This window comes from Martes martes (assembly GCF_963455335.1).
Source record: "Martes martes genome assembly, chromosome: 10".
Lineage (NCBI taxonomy): Eukaryota > Metazoa > Chordata > Mammalia > Carnivora > Mustelidae > Martes > Martes martes.
Window position 1 is genome coordinate 49,929,701 of NC_137898.1, and position 23,889 is coordinate 49,953,589.

A 23,889-nucleotide genomic window follows, 5' to 3' on the forward strand; every position below is an offset into this window, starting at 1 on the left:
CAAAAGTATTGATAGTATGGCTACTATACTTTGAGCAGTTTTTACATGAACCAGAGCAGTCACATTTAATGAATTTATAATTTGATGGGTAGAAATAAACACTCTTTTACATTTCAATTTCATTGCCAAAATTTTAAGTTTCAAAACACACACACACAAAGTACACAGCTGGTTAAGCTATAAAAACTCCTTTACCTGACTCCTTTACCTCACAAAACTTTCCCATTTCTCATTTTCTCAGATCTTTCCCATGTTCACTAATATTTTTAGTCTAAAATTAGAGGCCATGATGAGTACTAGAGTATTCCAGGTCCAGATGTGCTGGAATTCTTAACAGTATTCATAAATCTTTGAAATTTTCACTCCATCATTGAAGTAGTCCTTTGGAGTTATACTATAGTCTGTGGCAAAATTTCTAGAAATATAGAGTATTTAAACATACAGCAAGTACAGCTCTGGTTTACTGCCTAAACCTGCAGAAGGATCAGAGATTCTGAATTCCCAGCCCAGGAAACATATGAGGCAAACAACTTTAAAAGAAGGAAGAGTACTTGGCCAGGAAACTGAATATCCTAGTTTCTAGACCATGCCTGGGGCAACTTCAGGGGCAAGACCCTAAGTATAGATCTTGGAGTGCCTCGGTTGCATCATCTGTAGAATTGTAATATTACTACCTATCCTTTACCATCCCCCTCAAAGATTCTGTGATCCAACTACTTAGAAAAATAGTACTGCACAGCTATGAAGTATTATTACCATTATGCGTATTGTCATCACACTTATACCGGTTCCTTATCATGATTGGTGCTTCTTTCACCAGAAAAAGATTTATAAAGAGAAACATTTATTCATATAGCATATCTCTAGGAAAATTCTATAATTCTCAGTACTTTTAAGTAACTTACATAACTTTTCAAACAAGTTGGTAGATGAACTCCACTCCAGTACGTATAAATATATATACAAGTTCTCAGAGTAACAGCATGAATTAACCCATCCTCTGGTATTTAAAACTCACATCCTAGTAATTGTGTGTTTAAATGTCTTGCATATCTGTAGTTCCACTTTAAAAATTACCTAAGACCAGGTATTCTTTTTAAATGACCAGCTTTTTTTTTTTTTTAAGATTTTATTTATTTATTTGACAGACAGATCACAAGTAGGCAGAGAGGCAGGCAGAGAGAGAGAGGGGGAAGCAGGCTCCCCGCTGAGCAGAGAGCCCGATGCGGGGCTCCATCCCAGGACCCTGGGATCATGATCTGAGTGGAAGGCAGAGGCTTTAACCCACTGAGCCACCCAGGCGCCCCAAATGACCAGCTTTTTAAGTTAACCATCAACCTTCCACAGAAAGTAAGAAAATGAGATTGATCTCTAAGAAGACAACTCTACCTGGTCACAATAGTTTTCCAAATAGCTGCTATATCAGTCAGGGTTCTCCAGACAAACGGAAGCAGTGAAATCTGTATTTATATACAGAGAGAGATTTATTTTAAGGAATTGGGTCATGTGATTGTTGAGACTTGGTGAGTCCAGAATCTGATGGGGCAAGCTGGAGACCGAGGGAGGAGTTGCAGTTTGAGTCCAAAGCAGACTTTTGGCAGAATTCCTTATTTGGGAGAGGTTACTCCTTTTTCTATTAAGGCTTTCAACTGATTGAATTAGGCCCACCCACATTATGGAAGGTAATCTGCTTTACTCCAAGTCTACCACTAGAAATGTTGATTTCATCCAAATAGCACCTTCACAGAAATATCCGGAATGTTTGACCAAGTATCTGGGCACCATGGCTTTGGCAAGTTGATACATAAAATTAACTATTACAACTAGCGTTCCAAGAATTTAGTTCTGCACTAAAAAGCTGTGAGCAATTTAGTGGACTGAAAGTGACCCCCTCCCCCAAAAGATAGGTCCATGTCCTAATCCCTGAAACCTGTGACTATTACCTTATGTAGCAAAAAATGAACTTAAGGATCTTTTTTTTTTTTTTAAGATTTTATTTATTTGACAGAGCGCAAGCAGGGGGAGTGGCAGGCAGAGGGAGGAGGAGCAGCAGGCTCCCTGCTGAGCAGAGAGCCCTACACGAGGCTCCATCCCAGGACCCTGGAATCATGACCAGAGCCAAAGGCAGACGCTTAACGAATTGAGCCACCAGGCACCACTAAGTTAAGGATCTTGAGAGGAGTTTATTCTCAATTATCTGAGTGCAATCATATGTATCATAAGAGAAAGAGAAGGTTTTGTGACACACAGGAGAAGGCAATGTGAAAACAGAGCAGAGGGAGATGCAGCCACAAGCCAAAGAATGCCAACAACCACCAGAAGCTGGAAAGGGCAAGAGATGGATTCTAGAGCATTCTCTAGAACCTCTCTATGAACTACAGTCTTGCCAACACCTTGATTTCAGACTTCAGACCTCCAGAAGTGCGAGGAAGTTAATTTATGTTGTTTTCAACCATCCACTTTGGGACAGTTTATTAGAGCAGCCACAGGAAACTATGCAAGCATCTTATACATTGCATGCAAAATTGACCAAAAAAGGGATGCCCAGGTGGCGCAGTCGCGTAAGCATCTGTCTTCTGCTCAGCTCATGATCTCAGGGTCCTGGGATTGAGTCCCCTATGGGGCTCCTTCCTCAGTGGGGAGCCTGCTTCTCTGCTTGCCGCTTACCCTGCTTGTGCTTGTTTTCTCCCTCTCTCTCTGACAAATAAATACAATCTATAAATAAATAAGTGACCAAAAAAAAAAAAAGGGACTATCCCCTTTGTAGTTAGTAATGTTGCTGTAAAAGAGAGAGAGCTTGGTGTACTAGGGAAAGTATGAAATCCTACCACAGTCTAACTTAATTATATTGGAAAAGTCACCTTTCAATTTCCCTATCTTTAAAATGGGGGAAATGACACTTCCCTACCTACCCACATGATTTGTACTGAGACTCAAATGAGAGGAATATATATTCTTATATTCAATAAATAATTCACTGATATTTACCATATGCCAAAAACTATTCAAAAGCACTGTATCGGGTGCCTGGGTGGCTCAGTGGGTTAAAGCCTCTGCCTTCAGCTCAGGTCATGATCTCAGGGTCCTGGGATCAAGCCCCACATCGGGCTCTCTGCTCAGCAGGGAGCCTGCTTCCCTCTCTCTCTCTCTGCCTGCTTCTCTGCCTATTTATGATCTCTGTCAAATAAATTAAAAAAATCTTAAAAAAAAGCACTGTATCTAAGGGATATAACAGTGAAAATGATAGGATTCCTGCTGTCATTCAGCTTACATAGGAATGCAGTAAGCAGACAATATACAAGAAAAATGTAAAATCATTTCATATAGTGATAAGGACTATAAAAAATAAATGGAATCATAATGATAAAATGGCTGGAAAAGGCATTATTATATAGGGTGATCAGGAGGGAAGGCTTTTCTAAAGAGGTGACCACAAGTTGATAAAGCTGAGTCCTAAATTATGAAAAAGAGCCAGCCATGGAAAAAAACTGGGAAAGAGCTTTTTGAACAGTGGCACTTGAAGTAGCTGTAGCCTTTGCATGTTTGAAGAAAAGAAAACTTTGCAGGAACTTGAAATGTGTGAGGAACAGAAAAAAAGACCAGTTTGACTGAAGTGTAGAGGACAAGGAGAAACATGGTAGATGAAGCCACAGTGATATTCAAGGGCTGAATCATGTAAAGCCATCTAAGCCACAATGAGAAGTTTGGATTTCACTGTGAATATAATGTATATCCATGACCAAAAGGTTTTAAACATGGAAGGGGTATTATCTGATTTTCAGTTTTAAGAAATGACTGGCTTCTGGGTAGAGAATGTGTTAGAGAGCAAGAGATGAGTAATCCAAGCTAGAGATAATGGTGGTTAGGTTAAAGTGACAGCAATGTAGACAAGTGAAGTGGACCAATTCAAGATATATTTTGGAGATAGTGCCAGTAGAACTTTGATTCATTGGATATGGGACAAGAGAGATCAGAATTAAGAATAATTCATAGGGTTTTAGCCTTAGCAACTGGCAGATGGTGAACAATGGAGGAAAAACTATTCTGAACATGTTAAATTTGAAATGCCTTTCAGAAACCCGTGGGGAAATTTCAGCAGGCAATTTGATTTTTATATCTATAGCTTGCATGGGGGGAAGGCTGAATCAGAGATGGAGTTATGAATGTGGAAATCATCATCATGTAAGTGGTATTTGAAGTCATAGGATAGGGGGAAAGTAATCAGAGGGAAGAGAAGAAGGTCCAGAATAAATCCTTAGGTACTTTAATATTTAGAGGTCAAGAGGAGGAGGAGAAGCCAGAAAAGACAGCTGAATTGGTGAAGGAGACAATGAGGTGGGAGGAAATCCTGGAAAATATAAAGTTACCAAGGCCAAGAGAAAAATGAATAAATGTCAACAGGATACTATGCATAAATATCTTCTCAGCTCTTGCTGTGTACAAAGAACTCTACTGGAAATGCAAAAGAAATGTTCCTATCTCAAGGACCTTTTGATTTTGAAATGGAGATAAAAATAAGCCCCATAAAAATAATAGAGTACGTAGCCTTCTAACTGATTTCCCCATCTTCAGGTTTGCCTTTCAATCTATTCTACTCCAGGCACAAGGTTGATTTCCCTAAAACAACACTCCGATCAGTTAAAACTGATCAGCTTTAAGCTAAAAGTCATCAAAGTTCTGATCAGCTCAGGAACTTTCTTTGCCCATATAGAAGTGCCAAAATCATCATCTGATACTCAAGGAAGGATGGCCACAGCCTCATGAAACCTTAGAGCACTTTTTCATAGTGGCTCCATTTAGCATTCATTCTCTCCTTCCCTGTCCCTGTATGTAATTGGTGTATGTATCTTCTGTCTAGATTGTGAGCTCCTTAAAAGACAGATTGAGCCCAAGCTCCAGGTCTAGTATGTTAACTCATTAGCTTTTTTTTTTTCTGCCAAGTAGACAAAGACCTCCAAATTTTAGTCATATGATATAGAACACTGGTGTAGTAACAAAGCAAAATTTGAGTACCATAGAACTAGTTATGGATAACTAGGAACGGAGGAAGGATATGCCTAGGAACAGGGAAGTAGTCTAAAACAAGTTTGCAAAGGGCCTTTTATGCCAAACTAAGGAGTTTGGATGTTACTCTGTTATGGGAAACCTTACTGAGGTTTTTGAACAGGGCAATTATATACTCCTATCTGTGCTTCAGAAATTAATTGATAGAGGGACTAAATGAGGATGGCCTCAAAATTGGAAGCAATGGAGAATCAGGACAGTGAATTTTTTGAGGCAACAATACCGGTTTAACTGGCTCTATAAGAGAAAATTGGGTGTCTGGGAGTGGTGAAAAATAAAGCCATCAGAGAGGAAGGGTAGGGCCCGAATATGAAAGGCTTGAAAGCTAGGGAAAAGCATTATGAACTGGGATCCTTGAGTTCTAATGCTTGTTTCCCTACTTGGGGAAAGTCCTTTACCTTTTCTAGAACCCAGTTTCCTTTTCTTAGGGTTTTCTTCAGCTGTAAAAGTTATCATTTCCTATAAAACTCTGACCTGTTAGAACAGTAGTTCTCAAACCTTAACTGTACATTGGAATCACATGGAGAGCTTTAGAAGTGGTTGATGCTGTGGGTTAAGCATCTGCCTTCGGCTCAGGTCAGGATCTCAGGGGCTCTCTGCTCAGCAGGGAGCCTGCTTCCCCCTCTCTCTCTGCCTGCCTCTCTACCTACTTGTGCAATCTGTCAAATAAATAAATAAAATCTTCAAAAAAAAAAAAAAGTGGTTGATGCCTGGGTCCCACTCTGAGAGATTCAGATTTATCTGGTCCTGGATGCACCCTGGACATTATTTTAAAAGGTCCTTAGGTGAGTGCCTGGCAGGTTCAGTCTAGAGTGTGCAACTTTTGATCTCAGGGTCATGAGTTCAATACCCCACACTGGCTGTAGAAATTACTTAAAAATAACATCATTTAATAAATAATAATAAAAGGTCTGTGCAGCAAAGGTTGAGATCAACTGATGTAGAAAATAGTGAAGCACTTTTTTTTAAAGATTTTATCTGACAGAGAGAAACATGGAAAGAAGGAATACAAGCAGGGGGAGTAGGAAAGGGAGAAGCAGGCCTCCTGCAGAGCAGGATGGCCCATGTGGCGCTCAATCCCAGGAGCCTGGGATCACCAACCGGACCCAAAGGCAGATACTTAACGACTGAGCCACCCGGGCTCCCCAAAGCACCAATATTCTTGAACATGGATAATATGTTGTAAAAAAAAAAGTGTTTTAAGGAGGACTAATATGAGTATACAGAGTAAAAGATTATAGGAGACCAACTGGAAATTTTCAATAATTTAGGAGAAAAATATACTAAGGCCTACATTAGCATGTATGCAATGACATTGTAAGGAAGAAGATGAATTTAGGGGAAGTAACACAAGGACTTAGTATTTAATTGAATATTCATTGTTACTTGTGGAAAATAAAAGACATTTTGGAGTAGGGTGAAATCTGTGTTCCTGATCGAAAGGAAAGAGAAAAGGTAGTCAAGTTTCTGGTACAGAATAATAGTGGAATCCTTAGCAAAACTAAAGTACTTGTCAAACAGTTGGTTAATCAATATTATTGATAATATGGTAACAGACATTAAGTAATTATTACGTCTGGGACTATGCTATGTGCTTTACATAATTATCTCAATTAATCTGTATAACTCTATAAATACTGTTATTCCCATTTTACACATTTAGAAACTAATAGGAGAGAGCAGTTAAATAATTTGCCCAACATTACACAGTAAGAAGTAGAGAAAGTAGCTGAACAAGTCTGACTCCTTTTCCCTATAATAGGATGATGATCAATTACATACCGAATTGAGTTTGAACAAATAACTCAAAAAAGCAAAATGGCTGTAGAGGCCAGACAGGAACATAAATGAATGGATCAAGTCAGATTTAACTGTGGTGAAATGAAAACATTTAAACAAGGCAGTCACTACTCAGCTATACTTAAATGTTGCCCTGTTGGAATTTCAGGCCCAGTATTGCCTTATTTTAAGATTTTTCATGAAAAGATGTATATCTAGACTTCTGTATAAAATCTCCTAAAATTTAAATGTCAACTAATTCAAAGGTTTAAAATTACTGTGTGGCCCAAACGAAATATTGGCTGCAAGTTTGCATCGCTGATCAGTAATAGGCTGTTAGAAATTAAGAGCTGAACTTAGAGATGTGAGCTGGAGATGTATGATTATGGGGAATCCTTAAGCTGTTGTGGAGTTGTATGTGTTGGAATAATAACAAACATTTGACATGATTAGTTAAAAGAATGCAACAATATATGAGTTAACAAGTCAGTCAGGACTCTAAGAGTTTTGCAGTCTTACAGAAAACTGACATAAAATGGAAATGTTAAAACTAGCAGATTGAAGTGGGTGTATTTAAAATTCAATTTTCTATAAACTAAAAGCTAAATTCCAGATAATGACTTGAATTTTCATACATCTAGGATGTGATGGAAACATTTCAAAACTGTGAATATCTCTCCTACTGATTGAAAGATAATTGAAAGATTATGTTTTATCCATAGTTTCACCTTTTTACATTGGGTTACTTTCTCCCAGCCCAGTTTCTCACACACACACTGCAAAGTCCACAGAAGCCGGGTTCACAATGATCAAAGATTAAGTAAAACCTTTTTTATTTTTGAGTTTCAGACTCCTCAAAAGACCATCTTAGTTTTAGAGCTCGGTAAATATTCTCTTTGAAATCTAGTGTTTTTTAAATTATTCCATCAGATTAATGTATTATCAGTTATGAGGAATGTAAACCAGTTATTTAAAAATAAAGTATCACATATATGAAAGCATTTTTGCAAACTGTAGAGCCCTGTAATAATATAAAGAAATATTGTTCAGGTTTATTTTGAAGCGACAGGGGTCCTGAAATTACAAAGTAAAACCTCTCGCATTTGGAACACAATTTTCACCCTTCCCCAAAATGTCTTATTTTCCACATGTAACTAACTCCAAGAATGAGATATTTTCCACTTGTTTAAGGTCAAGCTATTAAGTCAATAGCAATAACTGTAGTAATATGAGGGGCAGTGATCCCCCTCGTATATGGCAAAGATGTAAAGATGCTGGAATTGTTAGAAATCTTCAGAGACGCACCACACCCCTCTATTATCAGGTTTAAAAACGTCCTAGGACAAACTGCAACTTTCATGAAGACTGTATTACCGGCTAGGTGCTTTCAACACCAAGAGCTGTTTTGACATGTCAAACACAGGTCTGGTCTTTGAAAATCCTGCCCTTTATTGGACACTTTCTTTAAAAGATATGCATGTTAAAACACAGTTTCTTGCTTTTGATACACATTGTATCAAGAACTGCATGTTCAAAATGAAGATGGGGAAATTTCTGCTAAGTATATGGAAATATGACTCCATTTTTGTATAGCCAGGACTCCATTTTTATGTAGCTGAAATGTCGCAAACGATGGAACACTTCATTTTACGGTAGCCCTCCTTTAAAATATTACCTGAGGAGTATAAATAGTTCATCTGCTGGCTTTGAAAAGCTTAATCCTATTTGTTATGGTGGACCTTACATAAAATGGAAATACACAGCTGACAGTCTTCAACGCGCTTAAAAACAAAACCCCAAAAACAAAAACCAGCAGCTAGCAATTAAAATCCTCCAAATGCCCGCGCTCCGCAAACACTTCTTCCAAAGAAGTCTGGTACGGTCTGGGTATTCCTCCGTGACCGCTGGCCGGACATTCCTTCGTGAAAAGCTGCTTCTCCTGTAAAGTACAAAGACAATAAACCCCTTCCTTTTATCCTTTTCTCATTCACTCTGCAGGGGGTGGAATAAATAGGGAGCTGAATGAAGCCTTCTTTACCCATCTGGGTGCACCGTCTAGTTTCCTGAACCCTATCCTCCCGGCTCCCCCACCTAAAGCTGCCGACGCTGAGCACCTGGAGGCCGATAGTTATTCCAGGCACTGTGCCCCGGGGGCGCCAGGCCTCAACCCTACAGGCCAGTCCCGGGGAGGCCCGCCCTGCGAGGGGCAACCACGGCGCCTTGGGGGCGCCAGGAAGATCAATGCTCTGACACGCCACGGACAGGAATCCGGTAGGGTAGGGGAAAGGCGAGTCCCTCGCACAACCCCACCCCCCATGCCCGCTGAGAAAATGAGGTAGAGGGGAAGGGGGGGTGTGCAACTCGAGCATGTTGTAGAGTCAGGGAACAAAGACACAGGAGGAAGATGAGACAGCCACACCAACGCAGACTCAGAAGGGCTCTCCGACTTTACGCAAGTGGCTCGCAACTCGACCGTGCTCAACTCCCCTTACGCCACCAGCTTGGCCTCAGAGCCTTCGCGAATATGGCTTTGCGCACTGCGGCGGGGCTGCGCTGCAACCGAGCTTGGCCCTGTGGCTCCTCCCCGCCGCCCTGCGCGGATTGGTGGCAGACATCAGTCTGGCTGCTGATTGGGCGACGAAGGAGCCATTCGGGGCGGCTCTGGTGGGTTCGGCTGCCCCAGAGTGATAAGTTCGGCTTCAGACACGCCTCAGCGCCAGCAGCGAGTTGGAGCTCTATGGAGGTGGCGGCGAGTACCGGGTGGTGGCTGCAGCAGCGACTCCTCTGAGCTGAGCGTTTCCAAGCCGTTCCGACTCCTTCCTCCCCCTTCCCTCCCCCTTTTTTGTTTTCCGTTCCCCTCTCCCCTCCCTCCCTGTCCCCGACGACCGGATCCTGAGGAGGCAGCTGCGGCGGCAGCTGCTGAGTTCTCGGTGAAGGTGAGTAGAGCCGCCGCCGCCGCCGCCGCCGAATAGAGCGCTCTAAAATGGCCGCCGTGCCCTGACCGCTTCTTCTCGAGCGGTACAAAATGGCGGCCGCAGGCGGAGACGGGCGGGGCGACTCTTGTTAGCGTTTTTTCCGCTCTTCGGGCACCTAGAAATTCTTCACCTTTGTTCTCCTTTCCCGTTGCTCTCGGAGTAGAAGGAAACCGGTAGAGATGGCGGCCCCCAGCCTTCATCGTGGCTGTCGGTGGCCGGGGTCCGGGCGGGCCGAGGCGCTGGTGTGCTCGGACGGGGAGAGAGCGTGGCGGGGCCGCGCGCGCCGCAGCGGGGAGCGACGTGCCGGCCGGCGGGGAGGGCCCGGCCGTTGGCGCGGGACCAGCCGAGGCGCAGGAGTCCTGGAGCCCGGCCTCCCGGGAGGGAGGCGGTATGTTAAGGCCCCCAGTGCCGGCGGGGAGCGGGCCCCGCCTGAACGGGAGAGGGGAGAGAAAACAAGAACTTGCGTCCTTTTGTCAGCTGGGAAGGAAACGGAGAGGCGGCTGTCAGTCCCTCGGGGATTTGGGGAGAGGGAGGGGGGTCTGCTCGGAGGCGGCGGGTGGGAAGGAGGCCGCCTTCCTGCCTGGAGAACAAAGAGCCGGGCGCTGGGCCGGCGGGGGCGGCCTCCGCTCCTCCCCGCCGAGGCTTGCCCCCAGCGGCTTCGCGGGGAGGTTGTCGGAAGCACTTCCCTAACTCCAGCCTGGGTGGGAGGAATCCAGTGCTCTTTTGTTCCCAGGAAGGGGGAAATGGGGCGGAGGTTCCTGCTGCCATGTTGTTGCCCGTGTCTTCCGCCTTTTGAGTGCCAGCCACTGTACACCCATGTCCCTCTCGCATCTTCCGGGATGCCCTCTGTGCGGGGGAGTTGAAAGAATGGGCAGTGAAGAAAACTGCTTGGCAGTCTTTAGTTATTTCTTACTAGTCCGCTGGGCTCGTCGTCGAGGCAGTGAAAGCTTAGGACATTTTACACATAATGTGCTCATGTTGATGGAGTTAGATTTTCTGTTACTGATCTTAGTGCTCAGTTTTCAAGAAGGTAGAATGTGGTTCTCTGAAAAGATTTGTTCGCAGTCAGATGTTCTCCTGTTCCTGTGAAAGGCTCTTTGCATCTTTGAACATAAAAGGAATTTCCAGGTGGCTAAACAAAATAAAATTTTACTGTCCACTTGTGTTTGAGTACATTCTATTTTAGTCTTAGGAAATCTGCAATGCAGTGAAAGTTCAGTCAACTGCGGTGCCAAGATCTAAAATAAACTACAATTGAAGGAAGGTTTATGGGTTCGTTTATTAGCAGTGTCTAATTTCGGTACTCTTTCTCATTCTAGGTTTTTCATTTCTCCCATCCTCTTCCCTCCCCACCCCATCCATTAATATTATTCTTTTGAAGATTCTTCGTTGTCAAGCCGCCAAAGTGGAGAGTGCGATTGCAGAAGGGGGTGCTTCTCGTTTCAGGTATGTGTAGATTTATTTTTGGCGGTTATGAAGAGTCTAATCACAAGATTAAAAGAATTACCACACCAAATAATTTTGAATGTGTTGCAGGTTTAATGTATAATATACCATGTACTTTTTAAAAGTTTTAAATTTTTCATTATTTTTGCCATCTGGAGGATAAATGTCATTTCCATTAGGCCAAAGTTCAGTCTTCATCTGTGGTGTAATTTCTGAAATACAGAATAATTAAGGAGCTCGGTTAGTAGCCCTTTTTAGGTGAGATAATTGGCATCTACTTTTAAAAAAAATTTTTTTTTAATTATTTTTTTAAATAGTGCTTCTTCGGGCGGAGGAGGAAGTAGGGGTGCACCTCAGCACTATCCCAAGACTGCTGGCAACAGGTATAGTGTGTAGTAACAATGAGCTTTATAAGGCAGATTTAGATTGTCTTTTCTCATGCATAAGAGTACAGGAATACATACTACTAGGAATCCTAATCCTACTGGGCACAGTTTCTGCTACATAGCCTTAATTTAGAATATCAGTTCTTGATTGTTTTGCTAAATCATCTGAATTAGGGCTTTCAGACTGCTGTTTTATCCTCTTAACTCTTTGGATTATTTTCACTGTTATTTCTGAAATCAGCAATTATTATTAGCAGTTACCATACTAATCAGTAGGAAAGCCCTATGCATGCAGCATGGTCATAAGACATTAGAAGATATTCCAAAGGTGCGACTCTTGGGGCAGCAGCATTGGCATCATCTGGGAGTTATTAAGAATGCAAATTATCTGGCCCTTCCCTAGCTCCACTAAAACAAAACTGGGGGTGGGTCCCGCAATCTGTTTTAACAAGCCCTTCAGGTGATTCTGATGCACACTGTTTGAGAAGCACTGATTGTGAGTTGCTTAGTTGTACAGGAAGTTGAAAAAATGTAAACTTTTTATTTAGAAAAATGTCTGGTCGGTATAACGTTTGATATGTGACAGTAAGGTTTTAAGTTGTTTTAATTATAAATCTCAATTTTTACTAGCGAGTTCCTGGGGAAAACCCCAGGGCAAAACGCTCAGAAATGGATTCCTGCACGAAGCACTAGACGAGATGACAACTCCGCAGCAAACAACTCCGCAAATGAAAAAGAACGACATGATGCAATCTTCAGGAAAGTAAGAGGGTAAGTTTGTAGATCCCTTTTGTCTTTTTATTAAAAGGTGGAGAGATGGGTTGGCTGTGGTTTTCTTGTGTCTGCTATATTATCCAGAAAGCAGTGTTCATGTCCTAAGTGTGTATTTTAAGGAATGCCAGTGTTTTTTTGTTTGTTTGTTTTTGTTTTTGTTTTTTTTTAATCTTAAACTGAAGACTGCAGCATACAGGTTTAGGTTTAGGTTTCTTGAGATTTAAGAGTTGCTTACAGTCATTGGGTTAAAATCCACAAGCCTTTTGTCCTGATGTTTGCCGTGCCTGGTGTGTAACCCACTGAAGCATGGAACATAGGTATTTAGTTCCTGGAATTTAGCCTTGATGATGAGATTCTTGTTCTCTGGGTTTTGAGGTAGTGAGAAAGAATTGTCAAACAGCTGGGGACCCCCAACCAGGTACAGATAGGATCTAAATAATAGTGAGAGGTTTATTTTAACATACTCTTGGTTACATAGGTAAGAAGATAGGTCTTAGATAGTCAGTGATGGGAGAAAAAAATTAACATAATTTAAAAGTTGTTTTTCAACTCTTAATTCTTTGTTGCCTGACGCTTAGTGCAATCCTTTTCTCCCCAGCATACTAAATAAGCTTACTCCTGAAAAGTTTGACAAGCTATGCCTTGAGCTCCTCAATGTGGGTGTAGAGTCTAAACTCATCCTTAAAGGGGTCATACTGCTGGTAAGTTAAAAGTTGGCTTAAGTGAAAGAAAAATAGTTAACAGATCCAAGGGTTTTTTGGTACACTTGCATTGTTGCTTAAAACTCAGGTGTGAGCTAGATACATTTATTTCTGAATTGTGTGGTGCTTTTAAAAAAAGAACCACTAAGTTTTGAAAGCATCAGATTTAAGAAGTGGATGTTTATTTTTATATTGAAATATAGTTAGACATACAGTGTTACATTAGTTTCAGGTGTACAACATAGTGATTTGATACATTACACAGTGCTTATAGCAAGTGTGGTTGTCCTGACATAAAAGGTGCATTTTAAATTGTTCATGCTAAAAAATACATATACGTTCATACTATGTGTGGAGAGTTAGGGGCTAAGCACAGGCTAATCAGGTTTGGGGGGGGTTATGTTTTTCTGTGGAAAGCATGCTTTGGTCTTGGAAATGAATCGTAGGGTAAGGTGATAGTAAGATTCCAGTGTCTGTTTATAGTTTCAATATCCAAGATACTTTTAACTCTTGGTGGTGGGGTGTGACTCATGAGATCTGTACAGTTGGACTTTTTTGGTACCATCTTTGAGCTAATATTTAAGTGCTTGTATTTTTCTGGGCTATGTGCTAATTATTTTACATGCATAAGGTAGATAGGCCAAGATTTTGTTGGGAAGTTCTTAAGACATTTAAGATCCTTAAGACTTGCAAGGAAGTATTAAGTTAAAGCAAGGGTTCTTTCAAAAAGTAGTATTTAGTTTTAAAAATGCCATTTTCTGTAGATTGTGGACAAAGCCCTAGAAGAGCCAAAGTATAGCTCACTGTATGCTCAGCTATGTCTGCGATTGGCAGAAGATGCACCAAACTTTGATGGCCCAGCAGCAGAGGGTCAACCAGGACAGAAGCAAAGCACAGTAAGTGGTGGTGTTGCTTGCTTACTTTAAAATTGATTTGAAAGATTTCATTAACAAAACCTGCCAAATGTCTTTGTTTCCTATAGACATTCAGACGCCTCCTAATTTCCAAATTACAAGATGAATTTGAAAACCGAACCAGAAATGTTGATGGTGAGAGTTTATATTTATTACTTACGTGGTACTGTGTATTTTCAACTTTATTCTGGAAGTTGACTTTTTTCCCTTTGTTGTGTGTTTTCAGTCTATGATAAGCGTGAAAATCCCCTCCTCCCCGAGGAGGAGGAACAGAGAGCCATTGCTAAGATCAAGATGTTGGGGAACATCAAATTCATTGGAGAACTTGGAAAGCTTGATCTTATTCATGAATCTATCCTTCATAAGTGCATCAAAACAGTAAGTATGGGAATTTCGGTTTAGATCAGCCACTGGGTACACATCATGTGGGGGAAAGTCCCATTATAATTGCTTCGTGCCATTGCAGAATGTTGGTGGGCTTGTTAAATATTCCAGATGGCTAGCAGAACTTACTTAAATGTTACAAGTAGGTACTTAAAGTACACCACAGTGTATTTTGTAAACTAGGGGTAGAATTAACTACCTCTGTTAAAATTGCTTTAATTTGGAAGGATTTCTTGTATAGTGGCCAAATAGTACTGTTCTTAGTACTGTGTATGAGTGTGCTCTCCATCAGTGCAGACATGAGGACAAGTGATAAAACTATAAACCAAGTAAGATTTTGTCAACCTGTGGCATTTATTTCTTTGGCAGCTTTTGGAAAAGAAGAAGAGAGTCCAACTCAAAGATATGGGAGAGGATTTGGAGTGCCTCTGTCAGATAATGAGGACAGTGGGACCTAGATTAGACCATGAACGAGCCAAGGTATGTGTGTTGCTGACAAAAGTGATATAAGTAGCCTGTCTTAATTTTATTTAAATCAAAAGACTTGTTTTTGTGATGTAGGGGATTGTCCTATTCTTGATTATAAAGCAAGAAGTCTTTAAAAGGTTAAAGTAATAGTATATATTTGCCATAATACTTTTTTCTAATTAGGTATTTCTGTTTTATTAGTCCTTAATGGATCAGTACTTTGCCCGAATGTGCTCCTTGATGTTAAGTAAGGAATTGCCAGCGAGGATTCGTTTCCTGCTGCAGGTAGAACTGGTTTAAATATGTTGATAAGCTTATTTCTTTTTGGGAATATTAAAACTTACTAAGACTTCTTTTTAAATTAAAGGATACTGTAGAGTTGCGAGAACACCATTGGGTTCCTCGCAAGGCTTTTCTTGACAATGGACCAAAGACGATCAATCAAATCCGTCAAGATGCAGTAAAAGTAAGAGGCTGGTGGTTTTTCTTTTTCTTTTTTTTTTTTTTTTTAAATTTATTTACTTTTAAAGATTTTATTTATTTGAGAGAGCATGAGAGGCGAGAAGGTCAGAAGGAGAAGCAGACTCCCTGTGGAGCTGGGAGCCCGATGCGGGACTTGATCCCGGTACTCCGGGATCGTGACCTGAGCTGAAGGCAGTTGCTTAACCAACTGAGCCACCCAGGCGCCCTGGTGGTTTTGTTTTTTAATCGAGTGGTTAAGTTCATGAAACTGCAATGATCCTGTTAACACTTGAGTGAGACGACTCTTACTGGTGGAGCTTAATGTCTTTAGTTACTTGTATAGTGTTATGGGAAGAAGTTTTATATAGAAATTATATAATTAGCACTTTAGTAGTTTAGAAGTTGTTTTTCTCAGTATAAGGATTTTAGTTTCAAGTAAAATAGTGTCTGGAATTAGGTGTTTATTCACTTTATTTTTAAAGGATCTAGGAGTGTTTATTCCTGCTCCTATGGCTCAAGGAATGAGAAGTGACTTCTTTCTGGAGGGACCGTTCATGCCACCCAGGATGAAAATGGATAGGGACCCACTTGGAGGACTTGCTGATATGTTTGGACAAATGCCAGGTGATTTTTAACTGAAACTGGTTTCAGTTTACCAAAAAAAAAAAAACCTTCACCATTTTAATAGTAGCAGAGTTGTAAAGAGTTGTTTGTTCATCTATGTATTTTAAGGTAGTGGAATTGGTACTGGTCCAGGAGTTATACAGGATAGATTTTCACCCACCATGGGGCGTCATCGTTCGAATCAACTCTTCAATGGCCATGGGGGACACATCATGCCTCCCACACAATCGCAGTTTGGAGAGATGGGAGGCAAGTTCATGAAAAGCCAGGTAAGAAAACATTGAGAATGCTTAGGTAACAAGTATTAAATCCAGTAATGTATGTGATTTACTTTTTGCTCTTTTAAAGATTCAATTATTTTACAGTCATGTATGTTTTTCTAAACCAAATATATGTGTATTACAGTTATTTAAAATTGGGTAAGATGCTTATCTTTAAGATTAGTAAAATCAAAGCACTTTTATTTGACAGTTAGGCTAGATTTTTATTCTTCCCTTGTTTTCATCTTTTGCTTCCTCTGGGCAAATTCAGTTTAAACTTTTCCTTATGGCTTGGCTCATCCCTTTGGTACTTGATTACCATAATTGTGGACCCCTTTTTATCTAGACTTTCTTTCTCCCTTTCTAAAATAGGGGCTAAGCCAGCTCTACCATAACCAGAGTCAGGGACTCTTATCCCAGCTGCAAGGACAGTCGAAGGATATGCCACCTCGGTTTTCTAAGAAAGGACAGCTTAATGCAGATGAGGTACATTTGCCTATGTTACTTATATACCAAAGTTTGTCAATTTAGAAATCTATTGCCCGATGATTATAAATAAGACGCGTTATTAAGAGGACTTAATGCTGGAGTTCTTCACCTTCTTCTTTCTTTTCTGTACTTCTTTTTCTATCTTTGGATGTCCAGCGTCCTGTGAGCGAAGATTATGAGATATGAGGGCAAGTCTCTTTAAGTCTTGAGTTAGAGCAAAGAAAATGGTTGTCAAGATTTTGATTGTGATTTTCCTGTAAATGAACTAATTTTCTGATTTTCAATACTTAAGTGATGCTTCGCCTGGGAGAATTCTAGTACAAATATGATTTGTAACAGTATCTTAACTTTCGTATGGATCAGATCTTTAGTGTTCTTGCCTGAAGTTATGTTAACATGGAGCAACTTTTTTAGCCATCAGTTCTCAAATTTCTGTCTTAGGTTCTGGGATGTTTGTGTATGCTGAATTAATTGTAGGATGTTGGATTTAATGTTTGCCATCTCCATGTTGTCGATTTTTTGTTGTGATCTGTTTTTAATTCTAGATTAGCCTGAGGCCTGCTCAGTCGTTCCTAATGAATAAAAATCAAGTGCCAAAGCTTCAGCCCCAGATAACTATGATTCCTCCTAGTGCACAACCACCACGCACTCAAACGCCGCCTCTGGGACAGGTATGACTATAATACAACAACATTTTCTCTTGTTAGAATACTTTCTGAAGACTTTTTAGTGTCTTCTTTTTAACTTCATGAGGGGTTTTTTTGTTGTTTTTTAAGACACCTCAGCTTGGTCTCAAAACTAATCCACCACTTATCCAGGAAAAGCCTGCTAAGACCAGTAAAAAGCCACCACCATCGAAGGAAGAACTACTTAAACTAACTGTAAGTTTCAAATAAGCCAGTAGTTTAATTCATGGAGTGTATCTGTCTGAGCTAGGGAAATACTAAAGATACTTGGATTATATTCTTTTCAGGAAACTGTTGTGACTGAATATCTGAATAGTGGGAATGCAAATGAAGCTGTCAATGGTGTACGAGAAATGAGGGCTCCTAAACACTTTCTTCCTGAGATGTTAAGCAAAGTAATTATCCTGTCACTAGATAGAAGTGATGAAGATAAAGAAAAAGCAAGTTCTTTGATCAGTTTGCTTAAACAGGAAGGGATAGCCACAAGTGACAACTTCATGCAGGTAAACGCTTGTCTGGTTCTGTGAGGACTCTTCTGCATTTATATTTGAGAACTGATAAACTGACTGTTGTGTATTCCTTCTAAGGCTTTCCTGAATGTATTGGACCAGTGCCCCAAACTGGAGGTTGACATCCCTTTGGTGAAATCATATTTAGCACAGTTTGCAGCTCGTGCCATCATTTCAGAGCTGGTGAGCATTTCAGAACTAGCTCAACCACTGGAAAGTGGCACCCATTTTCCTCTCTTCTTACTTTGTCTTCAGCAATTAGCTAAATTACAAGATCGAGAATGGTTAACAGAACTTTTTCAACAAAGCAAGGTCAATATGCAGAAAATGCTCCCAGGTAAGAGAATGCTGGGGACTTTTTTTGTTTGGAATACTAAGTCTAGAGAGTCTTACTTAGTACTTTGAGTGGATTTACATAAATCTTCACACTGTTTTTATTATCCTGTCCAGATAGTGATAAGCATTACCACAGGCTAGAGATCACCTTTTATAAAAAGTGATTATGATTTAATGACTATTTGATCCAAATACTAAGTGTTTCCTTTGCTGGGTTTATTTTTATGTTAATCTTGTACATTTAGGAAATAATTTGTGAAGCTGTTCTCTAGACAGGTCAGCTGGCTAAAATGAACTACCTAATGATGGAGATGGCTTTTGTCTCTTCAGAAATTGATCAGAATAAGGACCGCATGTTGGAGATTTTGGAAGGAAAGGGACTGAGTTTCTTATTCCCACTCCTCAAATTGGAGAAGGAACTGTTGAAGCAAATAAAGTTGGATCCATCCCCTCAAACCATATATAAATGGATTAAAGATAACATCTCCCCCAAACTTCATGTAGATAAAGGATTTGTGAACATCTTAATGACTAGGTAAGATAAAGTCCAGAGTTAATGCTTTATTTACTAGAAAAAGTCTAAGGCAAGGGACTAAGAATTGTCTTTCTTGAGCTGGAAAACTTTGCTTTTGGGTTCTAACACAATCTTTCTTTGCAGCTTCTTACAGTATATTTCTAGTGAAGTAAACCCACCCAGTGATGAGACAGATTCTTCCTCTGCTCCTTCCAAAGAACAGTTAGAGCAGGAAAAACAACTGCTTCTTTCTTTCAAGCCAGTAATGCAGAAATTCCTTCATGATCACGTTGATCTGCAAGTCAGTGCCCTGTATGCTCTTCAGGTGCACTGCTACAACAGCAACTTCCCCAAAGGTGAGTGGGAGAAGGACGGTGAGTGGGGGCTGTGTCTCCCAACAGTGCACTAGATAACGGGATTATATACTGTCTTGTAGGCATGTTACTCCGCTTTTTTGTTCACTTTTATGACATGGAAATTATTGAAGAAGAAGCTTTCTTGGCTTGGAAAGAAGATATAACCCAAGAGTTTCCTGGGAAAGGCAAGGCTTTGTTCCAGGTAAATGTTTTGTTAGTCATTTTAGCCAGTTTTTTTTTCAATTTACTTGGTATTTTGCATCCTATAGTTCAGTTTTAAAGGCTCTTCATTAAATACTTAGATTTATCTGTATCTCTCCTTCTGTACTGTTGGAAGCTGTGGTAAAGTCGGCAGTTAGCACAGTGAGGGAGAGCCATGAAGTGATGAAAGGCTTCAATCTAGTGATATGTAAGAGGTTATTGATGGTTAGCATTTTTAAGAAATATACTTAGAAAGGTTGTGAATGATTACACAAGACTGGATTTAAGCTTTTTAAAAAAAAAAAATAAAGGAGAGATCGCTTCTGATTTTTCACACCTTAGTTTTAGATCTTAGTGGCATTCTAGCCCTAGGCGAAGAACTTTATACTTCTGGGGATTTTATTTTTAAAGATTTATTTGACAGCAAGCAAGAAAGGGAACATAAGCAGGAGGAGTGAGGGAGGGAGAAGCAAGCTTTCCAAGGAACAGGGGGCCCAAGGCAGGGCTCAGTCCCAGGGTCCCTGGGATCATGACCTGAGCTGAAGGCAGATGCTTAACGACTGAGCCACCCAGGCGCCCCACTTCTGGGGATTTTAAAATCACTGTACATTGATCACCCACAGAGTGGTTTAAAACCAGGTTTCATAGAGTCAGATTTAGTGGGTCTGTGGTTTTCCAGGGGATCAGGCTTTGAGAAACACTTGTCTCTACAGTGTCTTTGTGAGGAGCATCCGTGAAGCATTTATTATTAGCCCTGTCCTTGGGGAATCTGATTGAGCAGTCCTGAGGTGGGGCTGGAAATCTGCTTCCAGGAATCTTCTTCCCTCTTCCTCCCCAGTCCTGCTAAACTTAGGTTTGGGAGGAGCCCCTGTCCCTTACTGAACCTCAGAGGTAACTGGAAGCAGTGTCATGGAATGACACCCAGGCTCACGGACTGTAAATCGCTTCCCAAGTACAACTCGTCCACACCTTTTTAAAGTAACTCCCAGCCAGTAGACAAGTAATAATTAGCAATATGTTCTGAAGGCTTTTGCAATCATAAAAGGTGTAGACTACTTAAAAGTTCTCCTTTGGGGGCGCCTGGGTGGCTCTGTGGTTTAAAGCCGCTGCCTTCGGCTCAGGTCCTGATCCCAGCGTCCTGGGATCGAGCCCCGCATCGGGCTCTCTGCTCCGCGGGGAGCCTGCTTCCTCCCTTCTCTTTCTGCCTGCCTCTCTGCCTACTTGTGATCTATCAAATAAATAAATAAAATCTTAAAAAAAAAAAAAAAAAAAAAAAAGTTCTCCTTTGGTGGGTTTGGTAGCTCTATCCTAAACTATTGGTTTGAGTTTTTCTGTCTCGTGTAAGTGTGGCTTAATTTTGTGGAATGACAAATCCACAGGTGAATCAGTGGCTAACCTGGCTAGAAACTGCTGAAGAAGAGGAGTCTGAGGAAGAAGCTGACTAAAGAACCAGCCAAAGCCTTAAATTGTGCAAAACATACTGTTGCTATGACGTAACTGCATCTGACCTAACCACTGCGAAAATTCATTCCGCTGTAATGTTTTCACAATATTTAAAGCAGAAGCACGTCAGTTAGGATTTCCTTCTGCATAAGGTTTTTTTGTAGTGTAATGTCTTAATCATAGTCTACCATCAAATATTTTAGGAGTATCTTTAATGTTTAGATAGTGTATTAGCAGCATGCAATAATTACATCCTGAGTTCTCAAGCAGAGGCAGTCTATTGCAAGGACCTTCTTTGCTGCCAGTTACCATAGGCTGTTTTAAGTTAGAAAACTGAATAGCAACACTGAATACTGTAGAAATGCACTTTGCTCAGTAATACTTGAGTTGTTGCAATATTTGATTATCCATTTGGTTGTTACAGAAAAATTCTTAACTGTAATTGATGGTTGTTGCCGTAATAGTATATTGCCTGTATTTCTACCTCTAGTAATGGGCTTTATGTGCTAGATTTTAATATCCTTGAGCCTGGGCAAGTGCACAAGTCTTTTTAAAAGAAACATGGTTTACTTGCACAAAACTGATCAGTTTTGAGAGATCGTTAATGCCCTTGAAGTGGTTTTGTGGGTGTGAAACAAATGGTGAGAATTTGAATTGGTCCCTCTTATTATAGTATTGAAATTAAGTCTACTTAATTTATCAAGTCATGTTCATGCCCTGATTTTATATACTTGTATCTATCAATAAACATTGTGATACTTGATAGAGTTGTGTGTCTTTAAGTAGCAGCCACACATTAATGAAGAATTACTATGAATTTAGGTGTGTAGCAACAAACTTGGTAACATTTGCCTAGGTAGATTTCTAAGTCAAAACACGAGCCTTGGCCTACACTGCCCTACATCTGATCTAGTGGCCCTCCTGTCCTTACCCCATACCCAGTAAATCTGATCAGATTTTCTTGTTTTTGCCCCTTGTTCATTCTGCCCTGCTTCCTGGGATGTACCATGCATTCCTCCCCTCACCCTGTAGTCTTTCCTAAGCCTTGGCTCAACTATCAGGTTAATTAGTAAGGGCCTGTCTCCCCTGTGAAAACAGCCCTTGTTATACCTTTTAACCTCCTTTACATATCGCCATGTCCACCATTATTGTGACTGCTTGTTTATGACTCCCTCCAGCATGTGAGGAGATGGAAATTTTTTTTGTTCACTGTTTCCCCAGCACCTAGGACAGGACCTACACACAGTAAGCATATTTATTGAACCCAATCACAAAGGTGTGGTTTTTTTTGGGGGGGGGGTTGGTTTTTAAGATTTTATTTGACAAATCACAAGCAGGCAGAGGACTAAGCAGGCTCCCTGCTGAGGAGAGAGCCCGATGCAGGGCTTGATCCCAGGACCCTGAGATCGTGACCTGAGCCCAAGGCAGAGGCTTAACTGAGCCACCCAGGTGCCCCTGGACATAGGTCTTAAGTTCCTTTCAAGTTCTAAGACTGCATTCATCCTTATTACTACTGTGCAGTGTGATCTTGGGTAAGGTAACTTTGTTTCCTTCCTCTGGTTGATTTTTTTTTTTTTAAGATTTTATTTATTTGGCAGATCACAAGTAGGCAGAGAGGAGGAAGCAGGCTCCCCGCTGAGCAGAGACACCCCCCCCCCCCAACGCGGGTCTTGATCCCAGGACTCGGATCATGACCTGAGTCTAAGGTAGAGGCTTTCACCTACTGAGCCACCCAGGCGCCCCCTCTGGTTGATTTTTGAAAATTGAGCCAAGGCCTGATAGCGGAAGGTAATAGAAATGGTCCCTTCCTAGCAAGAGAGCCTTGCACATGAGGAGGCCTTTGACACATATGAACTTGTGCTTTACCTTCTCAGTAGCTTTTCCGACTTCTCAGGAAGAGCCGCTTCCATCCTGAGCTGCCAATCAGCAGATGAATCCAAGGGCATTTCTCAGTCTTAACTGACCTAGCAAAAGCATTCAGCAGTTATTTCTTGGCCTTCTGGCTTCTTCCATCTCCTCTTAAGGCTCTCTTCTAGCCTGCGGCACACATGCTACTGTTCGACTCCCCTCCACACTCAGCTCCTAGAGTTCCAGGTCTGTCTACGTGCCGAAGACTTGTGTTTTGAGTCCAAACTTGCCCAGGTCACCAATGGATGCGTTCAGCCCCTTCTAGACATTTTATCTGAATGTGCCACAGGCATTTCAAGCTCCCCCATAGCAACCTGTCCTCTCCTGGCCCTGAATGTGGCCCCCTTCCCCCAACCTGAGCCCTCCTTCCCAACCAATCCCCACATTCTGTCCATTTCCATGATCACTATCTGGATGAAGTCCACAGCTTCAATGCCATCTCCACTGCACAGCCTAGTCTAGCCCCCACTGTCTTATGCTTGAACTATTGCGAGTGACAAGGGTTATCCTCTAGTTCATCTTACTTCCCTTCCAGTCCATTCTTCAGATGACAGTTGTAAAACTCTGGTCCTTCATCTGCCCTTCAGTGGCCCCAAGTTTTCCTAGAAGAAAATACAAATTCCTTAATTTAACAATGGAGTTACCTGCTGTTTGCCCCTTTATATATTTTTTCTTTCCAGCTCCTGTCTGTGGGCCTTTACTCTTACTCTCCCTCCCTTCATCTAGCCTATTACTCATCCCTTCAGGAATTAGCATAAAATGTCCCACATTTGGAAAGCTTGCCTTCCTCTGCTAAGATGGAAGAATCTGTACCAATCAGAGCTCTTGGTTGCAAAGAGACACATTCTGGACAGACTAAGTAGAAAGGGAATTTATTGGCATCCCACTTAAGGGATGCAAAGGAAACCCTGAGAACTAGGCTTAGAAGCGAAGGGGGACGAAAGGAAGCTGGGTAGGCTGAGTCACAGAACTCTGCTAGAGCAGTGTTGTGAGCATTCCCATCAGACCCCAGGGCATCCTGTGCCAGCGTCGGACTTCTCCAGGGACAACACCAGGTCCAGGTTCAGAGCTCCAGGCAGGAGCCCACAACTGGCTGGGCTTGGATCACGTGTCCACCCTTTACTGCCTTTGTTCACTTGAGCAGATCTGGCCTTTTGGGCCCCTGCTGTGTCAGGCAGGCCCTGCGTCCCATGAAGGCTGACCGTGTAGG

The 23,889-nt window shown here is 41.4% G+C and overlaps 1 protein-coding gene across 2 annotated transcripts; it reads left to right on the top strand.

Moving 5' to 3' along the window:
• Window positions 1–9,491: 9,491 nt before the first annotated feature.
• On the top strand, window positions 9,492–21,534 carry EIF4G2 (eukaryotic translation initiation factor 4 gamma 2). 2 transcript variants are annotated; one of them, XM_080817801.1, is made up of 22 exons: window positions 9,492–9,779; window positions 11,138–11,264; window positions 11,582–11,647; window positions 12,281–12,421; window positions 13,023–13,125; window positions 13,890–14,021; window positions 14,108–14,174; window positions 14,266–14,417; window positions 14,793–14,903; window positions 15,093–15,176; window positions 15,259–15,357; window positions 15,836–15,977; window positions 16,086–16,246; window positions 16,610–16,723; window positions 17,272–17,397; window positions 17,503–17,607; window positions 17,700–17,915; window positions 18,000–18,258; window positions 18,588–18,792; window positions 18,916–19,127; window positions 19,208–19,329; window positions 20,708–21,534. In XM_080817801.1, exons 8-22 carry the CDS (start codon window positions 14,334–14,336, stop codon window positions 20,771–20,773), a joined length of 2,106 nt encoding a protein of 701 aa, XP_080673927.1. In that variant the 5' UTR covers window positions 9,492–9,779; window positions 11,138–11,264; window positions 11,582–11,647; window positions 12,281–12,421; window positions 13,023–13,125; window positions 13,890–14,021; window positions 14,108–14,174; window positions 14,266–14,333; the 3' UTR covers window positions 20,774–21,534. The 2 variants fall into 2 exon arrangements, with proteins under 2 accessions (XP_080673927.1, XP_080673928.1); XM_080817802.1 differs by lacking the exon at window positions 16,610–16,723.
• The last annotated feature ends 2,355 nt before the right edge of the window (window positions 21,535–23,889 follow it).